Source organism: Zalophus californianus, chromosome 1 (genome assembly GCF_009762305.2).
Source record: "Zalophus californianus isolate mZalCal1 chromosome 1, mZalCal1.pri.v2, whole genome shotgun sequence".
NCBI lineage: Eukaryota > Metazoa > Chordata > Mammalia > Carnivora > Otariidae > Zalophus > Zalophus californianus.
This window is the reverse complement of record NC_045595.1, coordinates 105,253,206-105,273,254: the sequence shown is the minus strand read 5'-3', so window position 1 is coordinate 105,273,254 and position 20,049 is coordinate 105,253,206. Positions and strand designations below refer to the sequence as shown.

The window sequence follows — 20,049 nt, the reverse complement described above, 5'->3', positions numbered from 1 at the left end:
AGATGGCTACTAGGAGGACATCTCCCAGTGCTAAGGAACACACAAACAAAAATGTGTATGTGGGCACATGTAGAAGTCCACAGCCATTTGAATTACTAAATAACAAGCACTGAGAACTGAGCAGTACATCCCCCTTAAACTGGATACTATCTTTACATTATTAATTCATCTGAAGATGATACTCGTGTTTCTGCAATCACATAATAATGGTAGTTTAGCCTCAGCTTATAGTTACTGACACATTTTTTGTCCTCTTCTCACTAAACAACTATCACCAAGAGGTCCTCCATTCCACAATTGTGCTGCGACCTATTTCATATAATACCCAGTCCTTGGATACCCAGGTTTTTAAAAGCTCCCCATGTCATTCTAGCATGCAGCCAAATTTGAGAACCACTCATCTAAAAGCTTGACTAGAATCAGGCTGTTTTTTATTTCAACCTGCATAGAAGGTAAGTGTCATGGAGTTCCCATTACTACCCACCAGGAGACACATACTGTCTCCTCGTTCTACTCTTAGTGATGCTGAGACTGTCCTGGACTCATTATGTATGTGCCTCCTCAGATTCACCTTACCTTTCCTGCTTCCAGGACTCAGTTATTCAATGAAGAGACCTGGCCACCTCATCTCCTAACACCACTGGTTGTCTCAGACTCCCTAGGAGTGAGGGCCACATTTTAGCATGGCTTCCACTACGCCTATTGCAGCAGCAGGAAGAGGAGTTCTGACACTCAAACTCAACGTGAATAGACCAAAAGAGGCTCTGGCTGCAGATAACATTTCTTATGCTTCCTCTCCACAACTGAATGTTCTGAGGCACCATGGTGCCTTATAGCCTCTCCAGAGACATTTTGCATCACCAAGCAGCCTGGCTATATTTTGTGCATTTGTGGTCAGCTCAGTGCACCTCACATTATATTTGCTTTCACTTCTTCCTTGACTTATTTCCTTCTCTTCATTCCACATTACCGTCCCCCGCCCATATTCCTGCTGCCTTGGGATTATACACCCCAGTGAAGTGCATGCAGCCCAAAAGCTTTGACACAGACTTGTTTACTAGAGCAGTGCTTTTCAAATATCAATATGCATACAAATCACCTGAGGATCTGGTTAAAACACAGATTCTGATTCACTAAGCTGGATCAGGGACTGAGATGTTGTATTTCTGCACTGGCTCAAGGTGAAGCCAATATAATATAGTTGTTCTTGAGCCCACACTTCCCGTATCATGGTTCTAGAGAACTGGGGTCTAGTAAAAAACTGGGCAATAGATTCAGGTGATGTCAGCCTGATTATAAAGTTCCCCATCGATACTTCATCTAACAGTTTCAGCATCTTTTGATGATCATTTGCCCAGATCAATAGTTCTGAAAGCAGGCTCCCCAGACTTACAGCTTTGGCATTACTGGGGAACTTGTTAAAAATTCCAATTCTTGGGTCCCACCCCAGATCCAATGAATCAGGAAATCTGGGGAGGGAGCAGCAATCTGTGTTTTAACAAGCTCTTCAGAGAATTCTGATGCATGTTAAAGTTTGAGAACCACTGACACATGATTTCTTTAAGATTACAATGATTATCTAATCCCATCATTCCTTTTGTATTAACTGGAATTCTCCTATAAATAAGTTTTCCTCATCAATAATTTGTTTACTCTGAAAAACTGTACGGGAAAGGCAAAATAAATGCTTGACTCCTTCTCTTGATTTATCAGTTTTCAAAATAATGAGCGAGGACCCACCCCATCAACCTCCAATGCTGACCAATAAGATCTGGAGAGAGGAGTTTTGGGGGCAGTGTTTATATCCTTGAATGTCTTAATCCTTTCAGTCATGATTCTTCCCAATTCTCAAACTGCCCCATCTTAAGTTAGTGAGAACCCCCTAAAGTTGACTCCTGTGACCCTTTAACAAAGCCCTGTTAGTCTTTTATAGCTTCCTTGCTTTCTGGCCCAAGATGTCTCTAGCTCAATTCTTGTATCTACTGTTGTAGATCTGAAGTCAGTCACTTCTGCAAGGAACTAGTTCCTATTAGTAAAAAATGGTGTTTAAAGATCACAATCTGTGAGGCAGGGGTATTCACTACTACTAGCTTATCACTGCTTCTCAACCTTTTTCAGCGGACAGAACTAGAAAATACAAATGTTTTTATGAAAAGAAATCATGAGTTCATATCAATATATGCATCTATCCTTTCAATCTTATGCTGAAAAATCCTGGTTTCTAATGATGTTAATATAATTATTTGTTTTACCATACAATGGATTTAAAATGACAATATCAATTTTCTGTTCCAATAAAATGACTGAATGCATTTCAGAATTTTGCATGTCATCATAAGGTTATGCCACCAACTTAATACTTTTATTATAATTTTCTGTTTACCCATTGTTTCTTTTTAGAAAAAATATATTTGTATCTATCTAGTTAAATATATATTTTCTATTTCCTTCCTTTCCTATATCTTTTTCATTGTCCGATTTCATGAAGACTATAGGCAGTGGTTTGGCTATCACATTTGCAAGTTTTTCTTCATCCTCCAAGATAAGATTCTTCGAATCTTAAGGCTTGAACTCAAATATACTAAGGTCTACGCTTTTTCTTTTAAAAATGCTGAAGCTATTATTTTCAAATCTAAAGATCAATCAGTTTTCTTGATAAAGAATATGCATTCTTTCCGTCTTCTGTTAATATTATATAACACACCCCAAGAAACCAGCCTATCTGTTCTTTCTTGTTCAGAATATAACAACAAAAATAATTTAGGATGTATTGTATAGTTCCCTATAACATCAGTCAACAATATAAACCATACCTTGAAAACAAAGTGCTTTCTGTAAAATGTGGTGGTCCATTTACCATGTACAGTCCTTCTGATCCTCGGACTAAAGAAACAAAGTGGAAAGAACCACCTTTAGTTTGTTAATGAATACTAAGTAATCACAAATATTTTAAAAAACAAAAAGCTTTCAGGCGTGCCTAGGTAGCGCAGTTGGTTAAGCGTCTGCCTTTGGTTCAGGTCATGATCCCAGGGACCTGGGATCAAGCGCTGCATCAGGCTCCCTGCTCAGCGAGGAGCCTGCTTCTCCTACCCCTACCCCCACCGCCTTGTGCACTATCATTATCTCTCTCCCTAATAAATAAAATCTTAAAAAGAAAAAGGTTTCAAAGTATCAATGAAATTATTAAACATTTCATAGCTACAGAATGTTAGCATTAAATGAGTACATTTTTCATTAAATATACAAAAGGGTGCATTTTTCTTAACCCTATTGCATGAAATCATGCAACTGCTGGGAAATCAATACATAATGCAATGGAACGAATGTTTATATCCCCCCCCCCAATTCTCATGTTGAAACCCTAATCCCAATGTGATGGTATTTGGAATTGGGGCCTTTTGGAAGTAATTTGATTATAAGGGTAGAGACCTTATGAATGGGATTAGTGCCCTTCTAAGAAGAGCCCCAGAGAGCTAGCTAGCTCTCTTTCTGCCACATAAGGATACAATAAAAAGTTGGCAGTCTGCAACCTGGAAGAAGAGGAGATATTAGAAAACAGGGTGGCTGTGTGCTTTATACAAAAAAAATAACAGGAAAATACAGAATACATCCAAAGTTCTTAAAAAATGTAAGGCATTAGTAATATATTTACAATTTCTCAAACTAAGAGAACAAGTGGGATGACACACATTCATTTACTAAGTTCCCAATAACAGTAATATCCTAAAAAATAAAGTGGGAACAGAGTTCAAGATTAAGCAAAACCATCGATAGAATTAATTATATATATTTATATATTTTTTAAAGATTATTTATTTGACAGAGAGTGAGCACAAGCAGGGAGAGCGACAGGCAGAGAGAGAGGGAGAAGCAGGCTCCTCACTGAGCGGGGAGCCTGATGTGGGGCTACATCCCAGAACCCTGGGATCATGACCTGAGCCGAAGGCAGATGCTTGATGACTGAGCCACTCAGGCGCTCCAGATTAATTATATATTTTTAAATGGCTCAATTAGAAGTTTCTAAAGCTGAATCAAGGAAATTGATTCATTCATTTGAAAAAGGCTTACTGAGTAAAAAATAAAAACTACCTCCCAGACCCTATGTTGAGTACTGGAGATACAATAGGGAGGAAAATCAGTCTTGTCCCTGACCTCATTAATCACATAATTAGTCAAATACATGGAATTCTGTAAGTGTGCTTAGTGCTACAAACTAAAGATCTATGGGGCCAATCCAGTGAATAGGGAGTTTTGATCTAAAAATGAAAGATGAGGGAAAGTGCCCTTGAGTACAGGATTTGTGTACTGAGATCTGGAGGATGGGTACAGTTAACAAGCAAAGAGAACAGGAACAAGTGCAAAAATTCCATGGCAAGAGAGATGACAGAGCATCAGAGGCCTTTATGGAAGTAACTGGAGGTGGAGAAGAAAACAGGGCTCACACCAAGCACGATCTTGTGGCCGAAGTCAGGCAACGTTGGTCTGTGGCCTAAAGTGGGAAACTTCAAAAGGGTTTTAGGTGAAGTTCTAGAACCAGATTTGCATTTTGAAAAGGTCAATCTGGTCCAGTGTAGAGAATAAACTGGAAGAGAGTAAGAGTGGATAAGACTATTCAAGACAGTTCTGCAGTGGTCCCACAGGAGAGTATGGAAACTTGGACTGATGGGGGGCAGGGGAAATGGTGAATAAGTGTTCAATATTTAGGAGATAAAACTGGCAGAACTTGTTGATGAGTTACTATTTTATCAGCTAAAATTCTTGCTAGCAGCAAAAGTTTAAGTGCTGAATAGAAGAAAAACTTATACTAAGGTTCATGGTTATATTTCGATCTGCTTCCTTTTCTGCCAACTGTTCACAAATCTACTCTTCCCTTTACTGAGAAAGCAGCAGAACTGACAAACAGGGGGCCGCTCTTGGCTCCATTTCCCTTCTCAAGGGACAGTTCTCATAATACTGATTTTCTACCTGAGAATTAACTAGCTCAATTTTCAGATATTGAAAGTAATATAACTTACAGTCCCAAAGTAAGTAATTTAAAGTTATAAAGTTACTAAGGAAAGGAACCACTGATGAACAAGACAAAAATCTATGCCCTCATGGAGCTTCCATTCTAGTGGAGGGACGGAAGATAAATAAACACATAAGTAAATGATGAGTTTCTTGTTAGATATCCACAAGTACCCAAGTCAATACCATGTTTCCTCACATGCAGAGCACTAAACTGAATTGTCAAACTGTTACAGGTCATTTGGCCTTGAAAAGAATGAAGCCTAGCAAAGTGTTCTGCATATATCAAGATCTAAACTCCTAACACTACATGGCTTACAAGGCTCTATTTGATCTGGTCGCTGCACAGCTCTATGTCCTAGGCATTAGGGATTTAAAAAAATGAATCCAGGGGCACCTGGGTGGCTCAGCTGGTTGAGCGACTGCCTTTGGCTTGGGTCATGATCTCAGGGTCCTGGGATCGAGCCCCGCATCGGGCTCCCTGCTTGGTGGGAAGCCTGCTTCTCTCTTTCCCACTCCCCCTGCTTGTGTTCCCTCTCTCGCTGTCTCTCTCTCTGTCAAATAAATAAATAAAATCTTAAAAAATAATAATAAAAAAATGAATCCATAACTGCACTCAAGGCAGTAATTTCAAAGGAGCTCAGTCTATTGCTACGTCTTGAATGAAACACTGAAGTTATCTATTTTAAGAATCTCTAATGACATTAGAAAACATTTTGTGCCAAAAAATGTTTTCCTACAATATTTTAAAACTATGAACTATAATTCTCTAGCATCAAAATTCTCAACTGCTTTTCAGTTTTTTGGCTAAGATCAAGTGTAGCATCAAAATTCTCTTACTACACAGGCAAAACAGTGCTATTTCTCATCACCAAATCATTTGCCGTAATATCATGTACGACACATTAGCATTTAGAATAGGCCATTCATTTCTTAATACTATAATAATGGTTTTAACAAACATTTATTTGAGAGATTCATAAAAAGTGAATTTACCAAAGTAAGGATTTTAGTTACCAGATTACACTTTATTACTAGGTTACATAAAATTGTGTCAGCCTAATGAGGTCCCTCCCACAAGCTGCTACAGCAATTTAACACATGAAGGGCTCTCTTACAGAATTTACATACAAGCCTAGGAAAATAAAACAGCGTATTGTCAGTGAAGCCCCAATGAAGCTGCAGTGTAATTAGAAAATGTGCCATAAGATGATGCAATCAAACCACATTCTGTTGTCTTAACTGCTGGCCCTGAGAACATAGGCCTAAAGTGACTGGCAAAAAAGAAAAAACAAGCTTGGGCGCTTGGGTGGCTCAGTTGGTTAAGCAACTGGCTTCAGCTCAGGTCATGATCCTGGAGTCCCAGGATCCAGTCAGCATCAGGCTCCCTGATCAGCAGGGAGTCTGCTTCTCCCTCTGACCCTCCCCTTCTCATGCTCTCTCTCTCATTTTCTCTCAAATAAATAAAATCTTTAAAAAACAAAGTAAAACAAGCTTTATCGACCTGATCTCAGCTTGTGTTCTGATGAACTTGTAACTAGTGACCTTGGTCCTCTATGTTTGTTCATTTTGCTGTTATCACCAACCACAATGTTTACTTGAGGTGAAATTCAAAGTTTTTGTACATTATACAGCTGACTCTTGAACACAGGAGTTAGGGGTGCTGAATCCTGTACAACCAAAAATGCGTGACTAACTTGACTCCCCCAAACATTTAACTACTAATAGCCTACAGCTGACCACCTGTATCGGTAACATAAATGGTCAATTAATACATATTTTGTACATGTATTATATATTATATTCTTACAATAAAATAAGCTACAGAAAAGAGTTATTAAGGAAATCACAAGGAAAACACATTTACAATGTTGTACTGTATTTAAAAAAAATATGTAAGTGGACCTGCATATTTCAAACCCATGTTGTTGTTCAAGGGTCAACTGGACTAAAGTGGCAGGTATACTGCAGAACCCATGAAGCCTTCTGACCACAGCAGTGGGAACTTTCAGACTATTCAGGGCAACCAGTACAAGGTTTTCCTTTTCCAAAATTTCTATTTGACTACATACCAAACTAAGACAGGTGGAAAACTCCAAAGGATCTACTATAGACTGTTTACCACCCCCCTCATTCATACGTTGAAACTTAATCCCTAATGTGATGGTATTTGAAGATAGGCCTTTGGGAAGTAATTAGATGAGGAAAGCAGAGCCCTCAGGAATGGGATTAGCACCTTTATGAAAGAGATTCCAGGAAGCTCCCTTGCCCCTCTGCCCTATGAAGACACAGCAAACAATGGCTGTCTTTGAACAGGAAGTAGGCTCTCACCAGACACCAAATCTGCCAGTACCTTGAAGTAGACTTTCCCAGACTCCAGAAGTATGGGAAATAAATGTTGTTTAAGCCACCCACTCAACGATATTTTTGTTACTGGAGACTCAATGGACTAAAACAGAACAGGAGTGAGGAACAAAAACTACTTAACCCACACTCTCTCATACAGATTGTTAACTCAAAATCTTAAAAGGCAACACTTGACAGAAAAGTTAGTGTGAAAAGTGTCACTCTTGAGTGTCACTCAAGTAGCATTCAGTCTCATGTGGTTTTCACTTCCTGGTTTTAGTATGTTTCTGGAGAAGCAAAATCTTGAGTCAAATTGATCAACTGCTTTTCAACACGCATATGTTCACATTCTAAATAACAGTTTTAAAACAAAAATCCAAAAGTTGTATGTTCTGATTCCATTTATAGAACACTCTAGAAATGACAAAATTATTGAGGGACAGATCAGTGGCTGCCCATGGTTAGAGTTGGAAGGAGGATCTGACTATAAAAGGGCAGCATCTTTTTCTTCTTTTTTTAGAGAGAGAAAAAGCGTGCACATACAGTGGGGGGTGGGGTGGGGTGGGTGCAGAGAGAGAATCTTAAGAAGGCTCCACACCCAGGGCAGAGCCCGACACGGGGCTTGACCTCACCACCCCTGAGATCATGACCTGAGCCGAAATCAAGAGTTGGATGCTTAACTGGATGAGCCCCCCAGGCGCCCCAGGGTAGCATCTTCTTTGTGATGATGGAGCAGTTCTATATTCTGACAATGGTGGCTACATGAATCTACATGTGATAAAATTTCATAGTACCCTATACACACACAAACTGGTGAAATCCAAACAAGGATTATAGTTTAGTAAATACTACAGTACAAGTATCAATTTCCTAGTTTTAATAATGTACTATGGTTATATATTATCATTGGAGAAAGCTAGGTGAAGGGTACATAGGAAACTCCCTTTATTGTTTTTGCAACTTCTTGTAAGTATTAAATTATATCAAAATATAAGGCTTTTTTCTTTTTCTTTTTAAAACTTTATTTATTTGACAGAGAGAGAGAGAGACAGCAAGAGCAGGAACACAAGCAGGGGGGGTGGGAGAGGGAGAAGCAGGCCTCCTGCCAAGCAGAGAGCCCAATGCGGGGCTCGATCCCAGGACCCTGGGATCATGACCTGAGCCAAAGGCAGATGCTTAACAACTGAGCCACCCAGGCGCCCCTATAAGGCTTTTTTAAAAGACCATCACTGGGACGCCCGGCTCAGTCAGTTAAACCTCTGTCTTTGGCTCAGGTCATGATCCCAAGATCCTGGGATGGAGTCCCGCATGGGGGAGCCTGCTTCTCCCTTTGCCTGCCACTCCCCCTGCTTGTGCTACTCACTCCTGCTCCCTTGCTCTCTCTGACAAATAAATAAATAAAATCTTAAAAAAAAACAAAAACATTTTTGATAATGATTGTTCACAATATGGCAAGAAATTAAATCAATCAAAAGTTTGGGGAAAAGTTGTTTTTTTTTTTTTTAAGGTTTTATTTATTTGAGAGAGACACACAGAGGGAGAGGGAGAGGGAAAAGGAGACTGCCCGCTGAGCAGGGAGCCCGACATGGGGCTCGATCCTAGGACCCTGAGATTATGACCCGAGCCGAAAGCAGATGCTTAACCAACTGGGCCACCCAGGTGTCCCTGGAAAAAATTTTTTTCAACATTTCTCAAGAATAGATTTGCTTGGGAATACCGAACAAAGTGCTTCATTAAAATAAAAAATTGAATAGATCAAGATTTTTGTACTAAGGTAAAAACAAAGTCCATGAGACAAAAGTGTAAACCAGAGCTACTTTAAAACTGGTGATACTGTTGGTTATATTCTTTATAACAGATACGTCTACTTTAGGGGAACTAATTATCAATTGAATTCATCATAAAAATCATACTGAGTCACTACAGTCTCCTTCATACATATAAATCACTATTTAAAGCAAATATTTTACTTCACATCTCCTTACACAGAAGCATATCTATGAAAAAGTGCTGTAAAACATTTTGGAACCACTAAGATACTTTACTGGATTTAATCAGTTTGAGTAACTTATACCAGAATAAATGGATATACAAAGTGCATTCGAAGACACACAAAATCAGATTCATAACAGAACATAAACCATATTACAAGTTAATAAAAGCAAAAATAAATATGGATTCAAAAGTTCTTTTCAATAACAAAAACAACTTTTCTATATATGACTTTCTAATGAGGAATTCATTTTAATTAGAAGTATGACTGAATGTGAAACACTGAATACAATGTAGACAGTTTAATATAGTGTACTGAAAGTTGATATGATCCCTTGTTTTTAATGATTTTCTCCTTTAATTAAAGGGGATCTGGAAACATGCTCTATTAGGAAGAAAAACCTAGAATGTGAACGGCTCTTTTCAGTAAAGCAACAAATAAATGCCAGAGTTTCACACAGAAAAACTGTTTAAAAACAAGAATAATAAATACTGTACTTAAATAATATCTTTCTAAAAATTAGGAGCCTTTCTGGATACTCATATACCATCTATTGCTCTAAGCCTGAGTTAGTATGAGAAAACTATTAGGCTTCAACAAACAAGTGTTCTATGCCAGGGATATGGTGATCATTATAATGGGATACTTTTTCCAACCCTTACATCCAGTGCAGTACCTATCAATGTAGGACAATGACTCCATTTTGAATAAATTATCTCAGTGGCCTCAACCAGGCAAGTTAATTAGAAATATGGGTTTCACGTAAGGGCCACTGTTTTACATGCCTGGAATCTAGGCCTCACCTTTTAGAAGACTCTAATTTTCCAAGGGAAACTATCCAAGGGTTAGAATTGGTGATTTGATTAAAAATTGACTGATTCAAAGATAAGCAAGATCCAGCCAAGCCAAGTCAGGCCAAAGACAGCTAGCATTGAGACTGGCAAAAAATGTGCTTTCCTTTGGGGCTGCTAAGCTGGTTGAATGTAAACATGGAGAACGTTAGCCTGAGAATGAATTTTGTTTTAAACATTTATTTATTTTAGAGAGAGAGGGCACACATGCAAGCAGGAGGAGGGGCAGAGGGAGAGAGAGATGGAAAGAATCCCAAGCAGATCCCCCCCAGAGTGCAGAGCACAACTCGAGAGGCTTAATCTTGCGACCCTGACCCCGAGACCATGACCTGAGCTGAAATCGAGTCGGATGCTCAATGGATTGAGCCACCCAGGCGTGCTTTGGCTTTTTGTCATTTCCAATTAAAAGTTGTGACTAACAAAATTTACTGGGCAATGTGCAAATTATTTTAAACTCCAAAATTCCATGAGTCTAAGTTTTAAAAAAAGATTTTGGAAGTAAAAGAATCTATTATTGGCTGAAATATCTATACTAACAATGTTTAAAAAATTAATCAATGTGTTCAAGTAAAAGAAAAATGGACGTTGAATGACTAATAATCCTGATTCTGCCAACTTGTAATGTGAATCTCTCTAGGCCTCTATGAATATGAGAAATAGAATGATTATCTAACCCTGAAGCTCTTACAAAGTCCTGCATTTTAAGCATTGTAAGAAAATTATCATTCTTAGTTAATTTGACTATAAATGATTACCCTTTATTAATTTATTCCTCCATCAAACATTTAGAGTGTCTATTGTTTACCATGCACCGTAACTGGTACTGAGAAGACAGGGATGAGTAAAACTCTGCCCCCGCCACCAAGGAGTTCACAGTCTAACAAGGCAGAAAGGCATCTAAATAACCAGATAATTAACCTACGTGAAAAAGGGGAAAAAAAAATTTCAAGTATATATGAAGTACAAAAATAGCCTGGGACTGACTGATCATCTGGGAAGAGTAAAGAAAATCTTCAAAGAGCAATGATGTTTGAAATGAATTTTAAACGATGAAAAGAAGTAAGCCAAATCAAGAGGAACAGGATAGTGCTAGACTGAAAAAGTAGATTTTTCGAGGGTTTTATAAGCAGTTCAATATTGACGGAGCACAAAATGGGGGGGGCAGCCAAGGAAATGCAAAGAGCTTTTCACGGATTATGAAGGATTCCACATGCTATGCTAAACAAGATGGAATTTATTCTGTAAGCACTGAGACGACCCTGTAAGGATTTTTTTTTAACGTGAGAAAATTTATCAGATAATTTTAATGTACTGTTTTTTATTAGAGTTCAAATAAGCATTGTGAATAACATACTAGTTATCTTTACGAAACCAGAGAAAAAAATTCATTTAATTATGTAATTATGCCTTTTAAACAGTAATGTGCCTGGCATAATCATTTAACAAGTTATAGTCAGTATTTGATAAATATCTGATGAAGGAACTGCAGTGGCCAGATTAATATGAGAGGATGTCGTGCTTAACAATAAAGATTTTAAAATGCAGAACAGGAAAAAGTGCAAAAGTTTTTTAAGGTTCAAGTCTCCGGGGACATAATTCCCTTCCTCAAAAGTAGACAACCTTGGGGCGCCTGGGTGGCTCAGTCGTTAAGCATCTGCCTTCGGCTCAGGTCATGATCCCAGGGTCCTGGGATCGGGCCCCACATCAGGCTCCCTGCTCAGCGGGAAGCCTGCTTCTCCCTCTCCCGCTCCCGCTGCTTGTGTTCCCTCTCTCACTGTGTCTCTTTCTGTGTCAAATAAATAAATAAAATCTTAAAAAAAAAGACAACCTTTTTGTTAATGACTTTTTCTTTTCTATATAAACTATTCGTGACTTTCAAAAGGCCTCTATTCTTTTCTCTCCCAATTCCCCTCTCTTTATTTGATACTCATATGAGAATCCCAGTCGTTACCGTAGTCCAGTCTTCCCAGACACAGTCCAAGGCTAATTATCGTTTCCAAAATTATAAACTCTGCCTCCGCTTCAAAATCCAGGAATCCTCTCATGTTCAAATTCGAAAATTCTCATAACCATTTCAACATCAAACGTTGCTAGATCATTTCTGTAATGCTCACTGCTACAATCCCAGAGCATACTTTCATCACTTTAAATCTACTCTACCACAGCTCTACTCTCTCTATTCGGCGCTACAAATCTCATTAAAGCAAGGAACACAGAATTTGGTATTACTTAAGTTCAGGTGTATTTAATATGTGTGCTCATTCTAGGGACTTAGTTATTTGTTTATCTTTGTTCCTTATTAGAGAAATAAATGATTTCTCACTGTCAACAAGGTCTGTCACCAGATAAGGGTTCCTTATAAAACCAGCGTTGTACACCCGGGGTAACAAATTCAACTTGCACTTCCTGATCTTATCTCCCTTCCTCAATTCCAGTGGAACCTAAAGCGACAGGGAGGAATGATGCATGGGCCAAAAGGGAGGGGAATGCAGGAGCCCACAGGCGGGGGCCTCACTTCCGACTGCCACGCGACACCAAGAAACCCAAAAGGCCCTCTAGCTCTTCCACAACCCACAAAGAAAGATGGATAAGACACCAGTGCTTCTCGGGTTATCCCCAAGAGCAAAGACACAAAAAGAAACTGCTCTGAAAAACAATCCCTTGCTCGTTCAGGACTCACCTGTCAAGAGCGGCGTGGACGGCGCCATCTTGTCCCGGAAAGAAAAACCCATGCGCTTGGGTCAGAGTTCACGAGGGCCAAACCCGGCCCCTACACGTCTCCTCAGGCGTGGAAACCGCGCATAGCTGTTTCCGGTATCACAAACCTCGGGGCCAATTCACTTCCGGTTGGAGACAGCGGCGGAAAAGGAGCCCGAACGCGCACGCGCAGCTCCGGGGCAACACTTTAAAGAGCGTCGGGGGGCTGGGCTAGGGCCCGTGCGCCCGCCTTCGTCCTTTTTCTCCGTCGGCTTCAGCAGGCGGAGCCCGCACTTCCGCGGGGCGGAGCCCGTCCAGTGCTGACGTTGGCAGCCGAACCCGAAGTAGTTCGAGGCTACGGACAGCGCTGCACGGTTGTTGCGTTGCATTTCCTTCCTCTTTCACTCCACGCTCCCGGCGGCGGCCAGAGCGGCGGCGCAAGACTATCTCGGCGGCCTGGTGTCGTCCCGCGCGCCCACCTCTCCGCCGGCCAGTCCGGCGTCGTCAGTCAGTCGGCGGCCCGCGCCCGGCTAGCGCTTGTCTAGCCCAGGCCCAGCGGCCGGAGCTAGCGCCCCGCCTGAGAGCCTCCAAGCTCCGGCGGCGCAGGCACCAGGAGCAGAGCGTCGCGGCGGCCCAAGGGGAGGCGAGCGAGCGCGTCCAAGGGGTGGCTGGGGCAGGTGGTGGCGCCGCGAAGATGGTCGCCAAGCAGCGAATCCGTATGGCCAACGAGAAGCACAGCAAGAACATCACCCAGCGCGGCAACGTCGCCAAGACCTCGGTAAGGAATGAGCAGGCGCCCCTCGGTCCGGCAGCCCGGGCTCAGGCCTGGGTCGTAGGGCCGCGTCGAGCTGTCCACGAGACCCGAGGCTAGCGGACCGAGGCTGCGAGCTGGACGCTAAGTTGGCGGGGGCAGGCTGGGGGGAGGGCGTTCGGGAAGGTGGGTGCTGGAGCTTGGCGGTTCGGGAACAGAGAGGAAACCTGTGAGGTGAGAGGACCCGGCCACCTGGGCCAAGGTGTAGGCTGCAGGAGTCCGGGGTCGGAGCGGGGTTTTGCATTTGAAAAGGGAATTTTCATTTTTGCAGAGAAATGCTCCCGAAGAGAAGGCGTCTGTAGGACCCTGGTTATTGGCTCTCTTCATTTTTGTTGTTTGTGGTTCTGGTAAGTGTTTGGGGGCTACCATTGGGTAAGGGCGTTGGATGTAGGGCTTGGGATGACGTGATGACCCATCAGTGGTGAATCCTACCAGCGTAGTTCTCAACTCACCTGCCGGGAGCCCCACAAAAGTCACTTTCATCTGAACCGAATTGCTTGTCCCACATATGCACAGAGTGGTGCTCCAGAAACTTCTCACAGCTTGATTTGTGCTCACAGGAGATCAGAAAAGGAGGTCAGGTCCTTAGTAATGATCAAGTTGGAAGAAATTTAGACCAAAACAACCCTTATGGAATGAGAATTCAGAATGTTTTGCAGCCTCATTATCGATACATTTTTAAAAAAAGCTTAGGAACATGATGTATGTATATGGATGTTGAACTTAATTTAACGTGTCCCAGAATGTAATGTCTTTATGTCAAAATTGGGTATATTTTATAGAGTAAAGCTCTTGCAAAGAATTGATTCTTTATAAAGGAAACGGACCTGATTGGCAACTTAATGTATGAGATAAATGTTTTTAGATTAATTAAAGAAACGTTTGACATATGGTAGGAAAAATAAGTTAGCAGATAAACCTGTTAAATTATACATTGTTGCCTCTGCAAATTACAGAATACCTTTCGTCTCTTCATTTATTATCTTAATATACAAGTTGTTGATATTGAAGTACATGTTTCTGTTTTTTACATTCTGACATTCTAAAATTACTGAGGTTTTTCTTAAACATTTCACTTTGCCTGCCTCCTAAACTTACTAGTTAGAAGCTTTCTTGATAAATGGCCAAGAGCCAAGCAATTTATTTAACCTAAAGATGATCAAATTTCAGCTTTGTGAGAATGAGGAAACCTGGTTATATTACATGCCAGGCCTTAGAAGGACACTTAATATTTTGGGGATAAATCAAAATAATTCTGTGCTAGAAAAACCTGTTTGCTTTGGCGCTTTAAGTTCTTTCTAAAATGCGTATTGCAAAATCTCTTGGACGTTTAGAAATAAAATTCAGAGAAACAAATTTAAAAATAAAATTTAGACATTCAGTTGTTAGAGTAGGCTTATCTTCATTTTTTATTTCAGTGAAGTTACATAGCATTTGCAAGTAATTTTAAGGGTGCGTTTGGATTCTTGTGAACTACCTTAATAAGTATCAGTTGCCAGACCTATTTTATTCAAAGCATGCATACTAAAACATTTGCTCTTTCTCTTTACAGCAATTTTCCAGATTATTCAAAGTATCAGGATGGGCATGTGAAGTGACTGACCTTAAGATGTTTCCATTCTCCTGTGAATTTTAACTTGAACTCATTCCTGATGTTTGATACCCTGGTTAAAAACAATTCAGTAAAGCATCCTGCCTCAGAATGACTTTCCATATCATCCTTCATTTGTCATTCCAAGGTTTCTTCACGAGTCATTCCAAGTTTTCTAGTCCATACCACAGTGCCTTGCAAAAGCACCACATGAATAAAGCAATAAAATTTGATTGTTAAGCTACAGTAGTGGACCCTACTTATTCAGTCAGTAAAGAGTAAATTTTTTTTAATGTGGTTATTAAAACAGTATCCAGTATAGATAATTAGATTAAGTCTATGTAGACAGGGTCTAGATTTTGTTAACCCTAATGTGTAAATGCAATTAGCTTAATTTAAAGTTTGGAGTTTGGTTTTTATATAGCTAGGCACTTTATTACTGTATCTTGAATTGAAAGCACACTCCCATATAGGGTCATGTAACTGTCATGTAATAAAGTGCTTATAATGGAACAACTACACAGCCTAGTTTTCCCATAATCTTTAGCACCTAAATTTTTTAAAAGCTAAATGCTTAATATAAAGGGAGATGCTTACAGCTACAACATCTATTTTAACAATATTTCTGTTACACTACCTTGGATTTTGCATGAGTAATTATACTAACCTGAAATGCCATAAGAAAGCAACTTGATTGAGCATTTTGTAACTTAATGAGTCAATTCATTTTCACTAAAAGCTACCATGGTGGAGTAAAATCAGGGACAGTTTATGTCACCATTGATTTCACCAGAATTACTTTAATATATCAAAGGGGTCTACTGTGCTAGACAACATTTTAGGGAAAAATACTACTAAAACTGGGTGTCTCATCAGGACATACTGATGAGTCCAATGTGCCGTAAGACATCTGAGCACATTAATAGCACTTTTGATACCAAAAAAGGCACATCAATTAAAAAGTTACTTAGTGTTTGGAAATAATTTTCTAGATTTATGATTAAAATTTTGTTAGGGTACTAGATACGTCAGACTAAAGTGCCCTCTGGAAGTAAATGGATTTACTGATAAGGATCAGTCTTTATAGTCTTCCCTTTGTTGTATAATTTTATAGGTTATGATTGATCAAAGTTTCTTTTTACTAATGGTAAGGGTGAGAAGGCAGGTTTTGGGTTCTCTGGTACTGTTGAAAATTTTAAGTTTTGGCTATTTAAATACTTAGTCATAACTTGATTAAAAAAAAAAAAAAAGCCTGAGAGGTGTCTCTGTATCAATGAATTGGAATGAAAGCTGCTCGTTTGCTTTGTTAATTGCCTCAGGATAATCTCTTTTAAAATAAGCTCTTTTAAGAGGAACAGAAGGGAAGTCTGCTACCTGATACACAGTGTGAACCTCAGAGCTTCTGATACCCCTAAATGTAGGAGGAGAATGAGGGAGAGGAGCAGTTAAGAAGGTTTAGGAATTTACTCAAGAATAGGGAAGGCATCAGCCGATCTTGGACCAGCAGGTTTTTATCTGCATTGTTACCTGCCTTTCTCACCCAGGAAATCAGCGCTGTACTTGTTTCCCTCTTTGAAGCCAGTGTCTTGGTTGACTAATTCTATTTTATTGTAACTCTAAAAATGAAAGTTACTGTTCTAAATTTATATAGCAGGTGCCTTATTCTTTGCTTTGAGTCAAACCATTCCATATTAGAATTTCCCCTGGTTTACTATAGATAATTGGCTTTAAGATGTTCGGGGTTTTTTTTTGTTGATTGTACAATGTATTAATTTGACTGTTGAATTGCTATAGCTAGCAATCATTTTACATATGTAAAGTTGTATTCCCTTTGTATTTCATGTGTAATTTCCTAATTGAGAACATTTTATATTAAGGATGGATTATGCATGTTTGGGTCAATGAAAGCTATGTCTTATTTGATTTATCCTTTAAAAATAAAGTTCCCTGAATATTTGATGCCTTCTAAAAGGAAATGATTTTACAGATGTCTTATCGGAGTGTACTTTTTGTAGTTAATAGAAAATTATTTTAAAGAATGCCTAGTGTTATGTTGTACTTGAGTTAAAAGAAATAGTACCCAGAGACTGATTAAAAGTTCATAACTGGGAATAAATAGCAAGAAATAGATTAAAAGCGCAGTGAATTGGGCACCTGGGTGGCTCAGTTGGTTAAGCGACTGCCTTCGGCTCAGGTCATGATCCTGGAGTCCCGGGATCGAGTCCCACATCGGGCTCCCTGCTCAGCAGGGAGTCTGCTTCTCCCTCTGGCCCTCTTCCCTCTCGTGCTCTCTCTCATTCTCTCTCTCTCAAATAAATAAATAACATCTTTAAAAAAAAAAAGCACAGTGAATTAAATACTTCCTTTCCTAGGATTTACCCTCATCTCATTATCCAAGTTTCATTCACGGAAAAATAGTTCTTTCGGATCTCCCTTTCCCAGTTGAATTTTATGTCATCCAATGTTGAACACAGTATGATAATATTGAGGGGTTGTCTACATTATCCAATTACTCTTTGTCATTTACCTTTAACATTTCAAGGAGTTGTCAATGATTTCATTGTATCTGTTAGGTTGTATATAATGTTACTCAAAATAATTGGGCTTCCAAAATAAGGAAAGCTTTTCATTGTAAGAGGATGTATTGTGATGGACTTTGACTTACATCAAGGAAGTGTGTATCTTCAGCTGTGGGGCCACAGCTGTTCTCACTGAGGTTACTGGGGTTTTGCTGGCACAAAGGAATATGGAGATCTGGATTGTGTTCTTGGGAGGTTCATCATCAACAAAATTTTATTGCTTATACAGCATCTGTAAAATGGAGAGCATCAAATTTTCCACGAGAAATTGTTTTGACATTTGATTTGTCTTTACCTACCTTTTTAGTTTTTTAACTTACTGTTTTAGGTGCAAACCAGAACTTCAAGAAGCAGGAGTTGGGTTCAACAGCAAATTCTATGTCACTCCCATAGAGAATCATTTCCTGTCAGAACTTCATCCCACTCTAGCTACTTGTACTGCTTTATCTTCAAGTTGAATTAGGACAGAAATGTCCTAATTTGAAAAGAGTACTAATGAGCAATAAAAGGCTAGAAGCCAAGCTGAAGGGGAAAACTCAACCGTCTGGGCTTAGTTAATTCAAAGTAAATGCATGTATAGTACAGAATCCTAAAGATAGACAGGACATGGGCAGTTTAGTCTAACTGCCCCAATTTACAGATAAAAAATTCATTTATTCAGTGGATTTTGAGTTATGTGCCAGATATGGAGTTACAGCTGTGAATAGAGTCCCAGCACTCAAGTATCTCTCAGTCCAGTGGTGGGGGAAAAGACCATAAAATGACGATAATTGTGGTCAGTTATTTCAAAAGGAAAGTAAAACCAGATAAATGGTGTCCACTCTCACAGAGCTAGTTGAGGTAGAGCAGAAACTAGAACCAAGATTTCCAGACTCAACTGTACCCTAGAGAAACCATAGGAATGATTGCAGAACGTCCACACAGAACACTTCTGTTATCATGAGCTTGTTACTTCTGCTTTTAGAAAAACTCATAATTTTCAAAATTTTTGCATGTTGCCAATTAAAAAAAAACTTGTCCTTTTATAGATGCAATTAAGTTTGAAAATGAATTTAAGTGACAAATTTACTAGTGATATTTCCTGTACAGCACAAAAATAGATCAAATCAGTAATGTTATCCACTGTAACATATTCAAGAGTACATTTTTAAAAAGTATTTTGTTATATAATCTTACTGTATTTTGTTTTAAAACTTTTCATCTGTGATGTTGAAAAATCTTATAGTCTGGTAGCCAAAAAAAAAAAAAAAATGCAGTCATGTGCCCTCCATAATTTCTTTTTATTACAAAATTTCAATGAATAAATCATGTGTGACTTTTATTCGCAGTGTGAACTTCTACTTTGGGATGCAGATAGAACAAATCTGCAAATTTAAATAAAACTATTATTTCAGTGTCATTAAAGGCATTAGTAACAGGTTTTCTTTTCTCATTGTTTTGAAGAAGTTTGAACCAGGGGAATGAAAATAATTGATTTTAGAGCCAGAAGGAACTTTAGAAATTATCTTGATTGGCCCCTTTATTTTACATCTGAGGAAATTATGGCCTAGAGATGTGATCTTTCCCATTGCCAGTGAACCAGTAGCAGAACAAGGATTAGAAAACTAGTTTTGTGGTGATCAAACTGGCTCTTTAATATGTCGAGTGCCAAGGAATTCTGATTTTTTTTTTTAAGATTTTATTTATTTTTCAACAGAGAGAGAGAGAGACAGCGAGAGAGGGAACACAAGCAGGGGGAGTGGGAGAGGGAGAAGCTGGCTTCCCGCCGAGCAGGGAGCCTGATGTGGGACTCGATCCCAGGACCCTGGGATCATGACCTGAGCTGAAGGCAGATGCTTAACAACTGAGCCACCCAGGCGCCCAGGAATTCTGATTCTTTTGGAATGTCTCCCCCCCTTTTTTTTAGATTATATATTAATCTCATGAAACCCCATAAGAGTTTTGTGAAGGTAAAATCTGAATATTTACTAAACTTCAGTCGGCTTCCTGCTGCCATGGGGATGAAATACCTCTTTAGCTTTGATTTTTCAGGGGACTTCACAGCATGGCCCAACCTACCTTTTCAGCTTTGTCCCCCACTGCTCTTTGCAGCCAAGTTAGCCCAAAAAAGTTTACTTTCACTTTTCAAATACCTTGTGCTCTAAGTGTTTTTGCTCATTTTCCCTACATTACAA

At 39.4% G+C, this 20,049-nt stretch overlaps 2 protein-coding genes across 3 annotated transcripts in view; one reads left to right on the top strand and one right to left on the bottom strand.

The window, feature by feature from the left end:
• EIF2A (eukaryotic translation initiation factor 2A) overlaps positions 1-12,968 on the bottom strand; it is a 35,508-nt gene extending 22,540 nt beyond the window's left edge. Inside the window, exons 1-2 of one of the 2 annotated variants that reach the window (XM_027582603.1) lie at positions 12,878-12,968; positions 2,814-2,883 (exon numbers count right to left, since the gene is read on the bottom strand). In XM_027582603.1, the coding sequence (XP_027438404.1) occupies positions 2,814-2,883; positions 12,878-12,929 (122 nt within the window). In that variant the 5' untranslated portion in view covers positions 12,930-12,968. The remainder of the gene's footprint in view (positions 1-2,813; positions 2,884-12,877) is intronic. The other variant, XM_027582604.1, reaches the window with a different exon arrangement.
• Positions 12,969-13,142: 174 nt separating this feature from the next.
• On the top strand, positions 13,143-19,196 carry SERP1 (stress associated endoplasmic reticulum protein 1). Its single transcript, XM_027582605.2, has 3 exons — positions 13,143-13,672; positions 13,977-14,052; positions 15,258-19,196. The coding sequence occupies exons 1-3, from the start codon at positions 13,589-13,591 to the stop codon at positions 15,296-15,298; spliced, it is 201 nt and encodes a 66-aa protein (XP_027438406.1). The 5' UTR covers positions 13,143-13,588; the 3' UTR covers positions 15,299-19,196.
• The last annotated feature ends 853 nt before the right edge of the window (positions 19,197-20,049 follow it).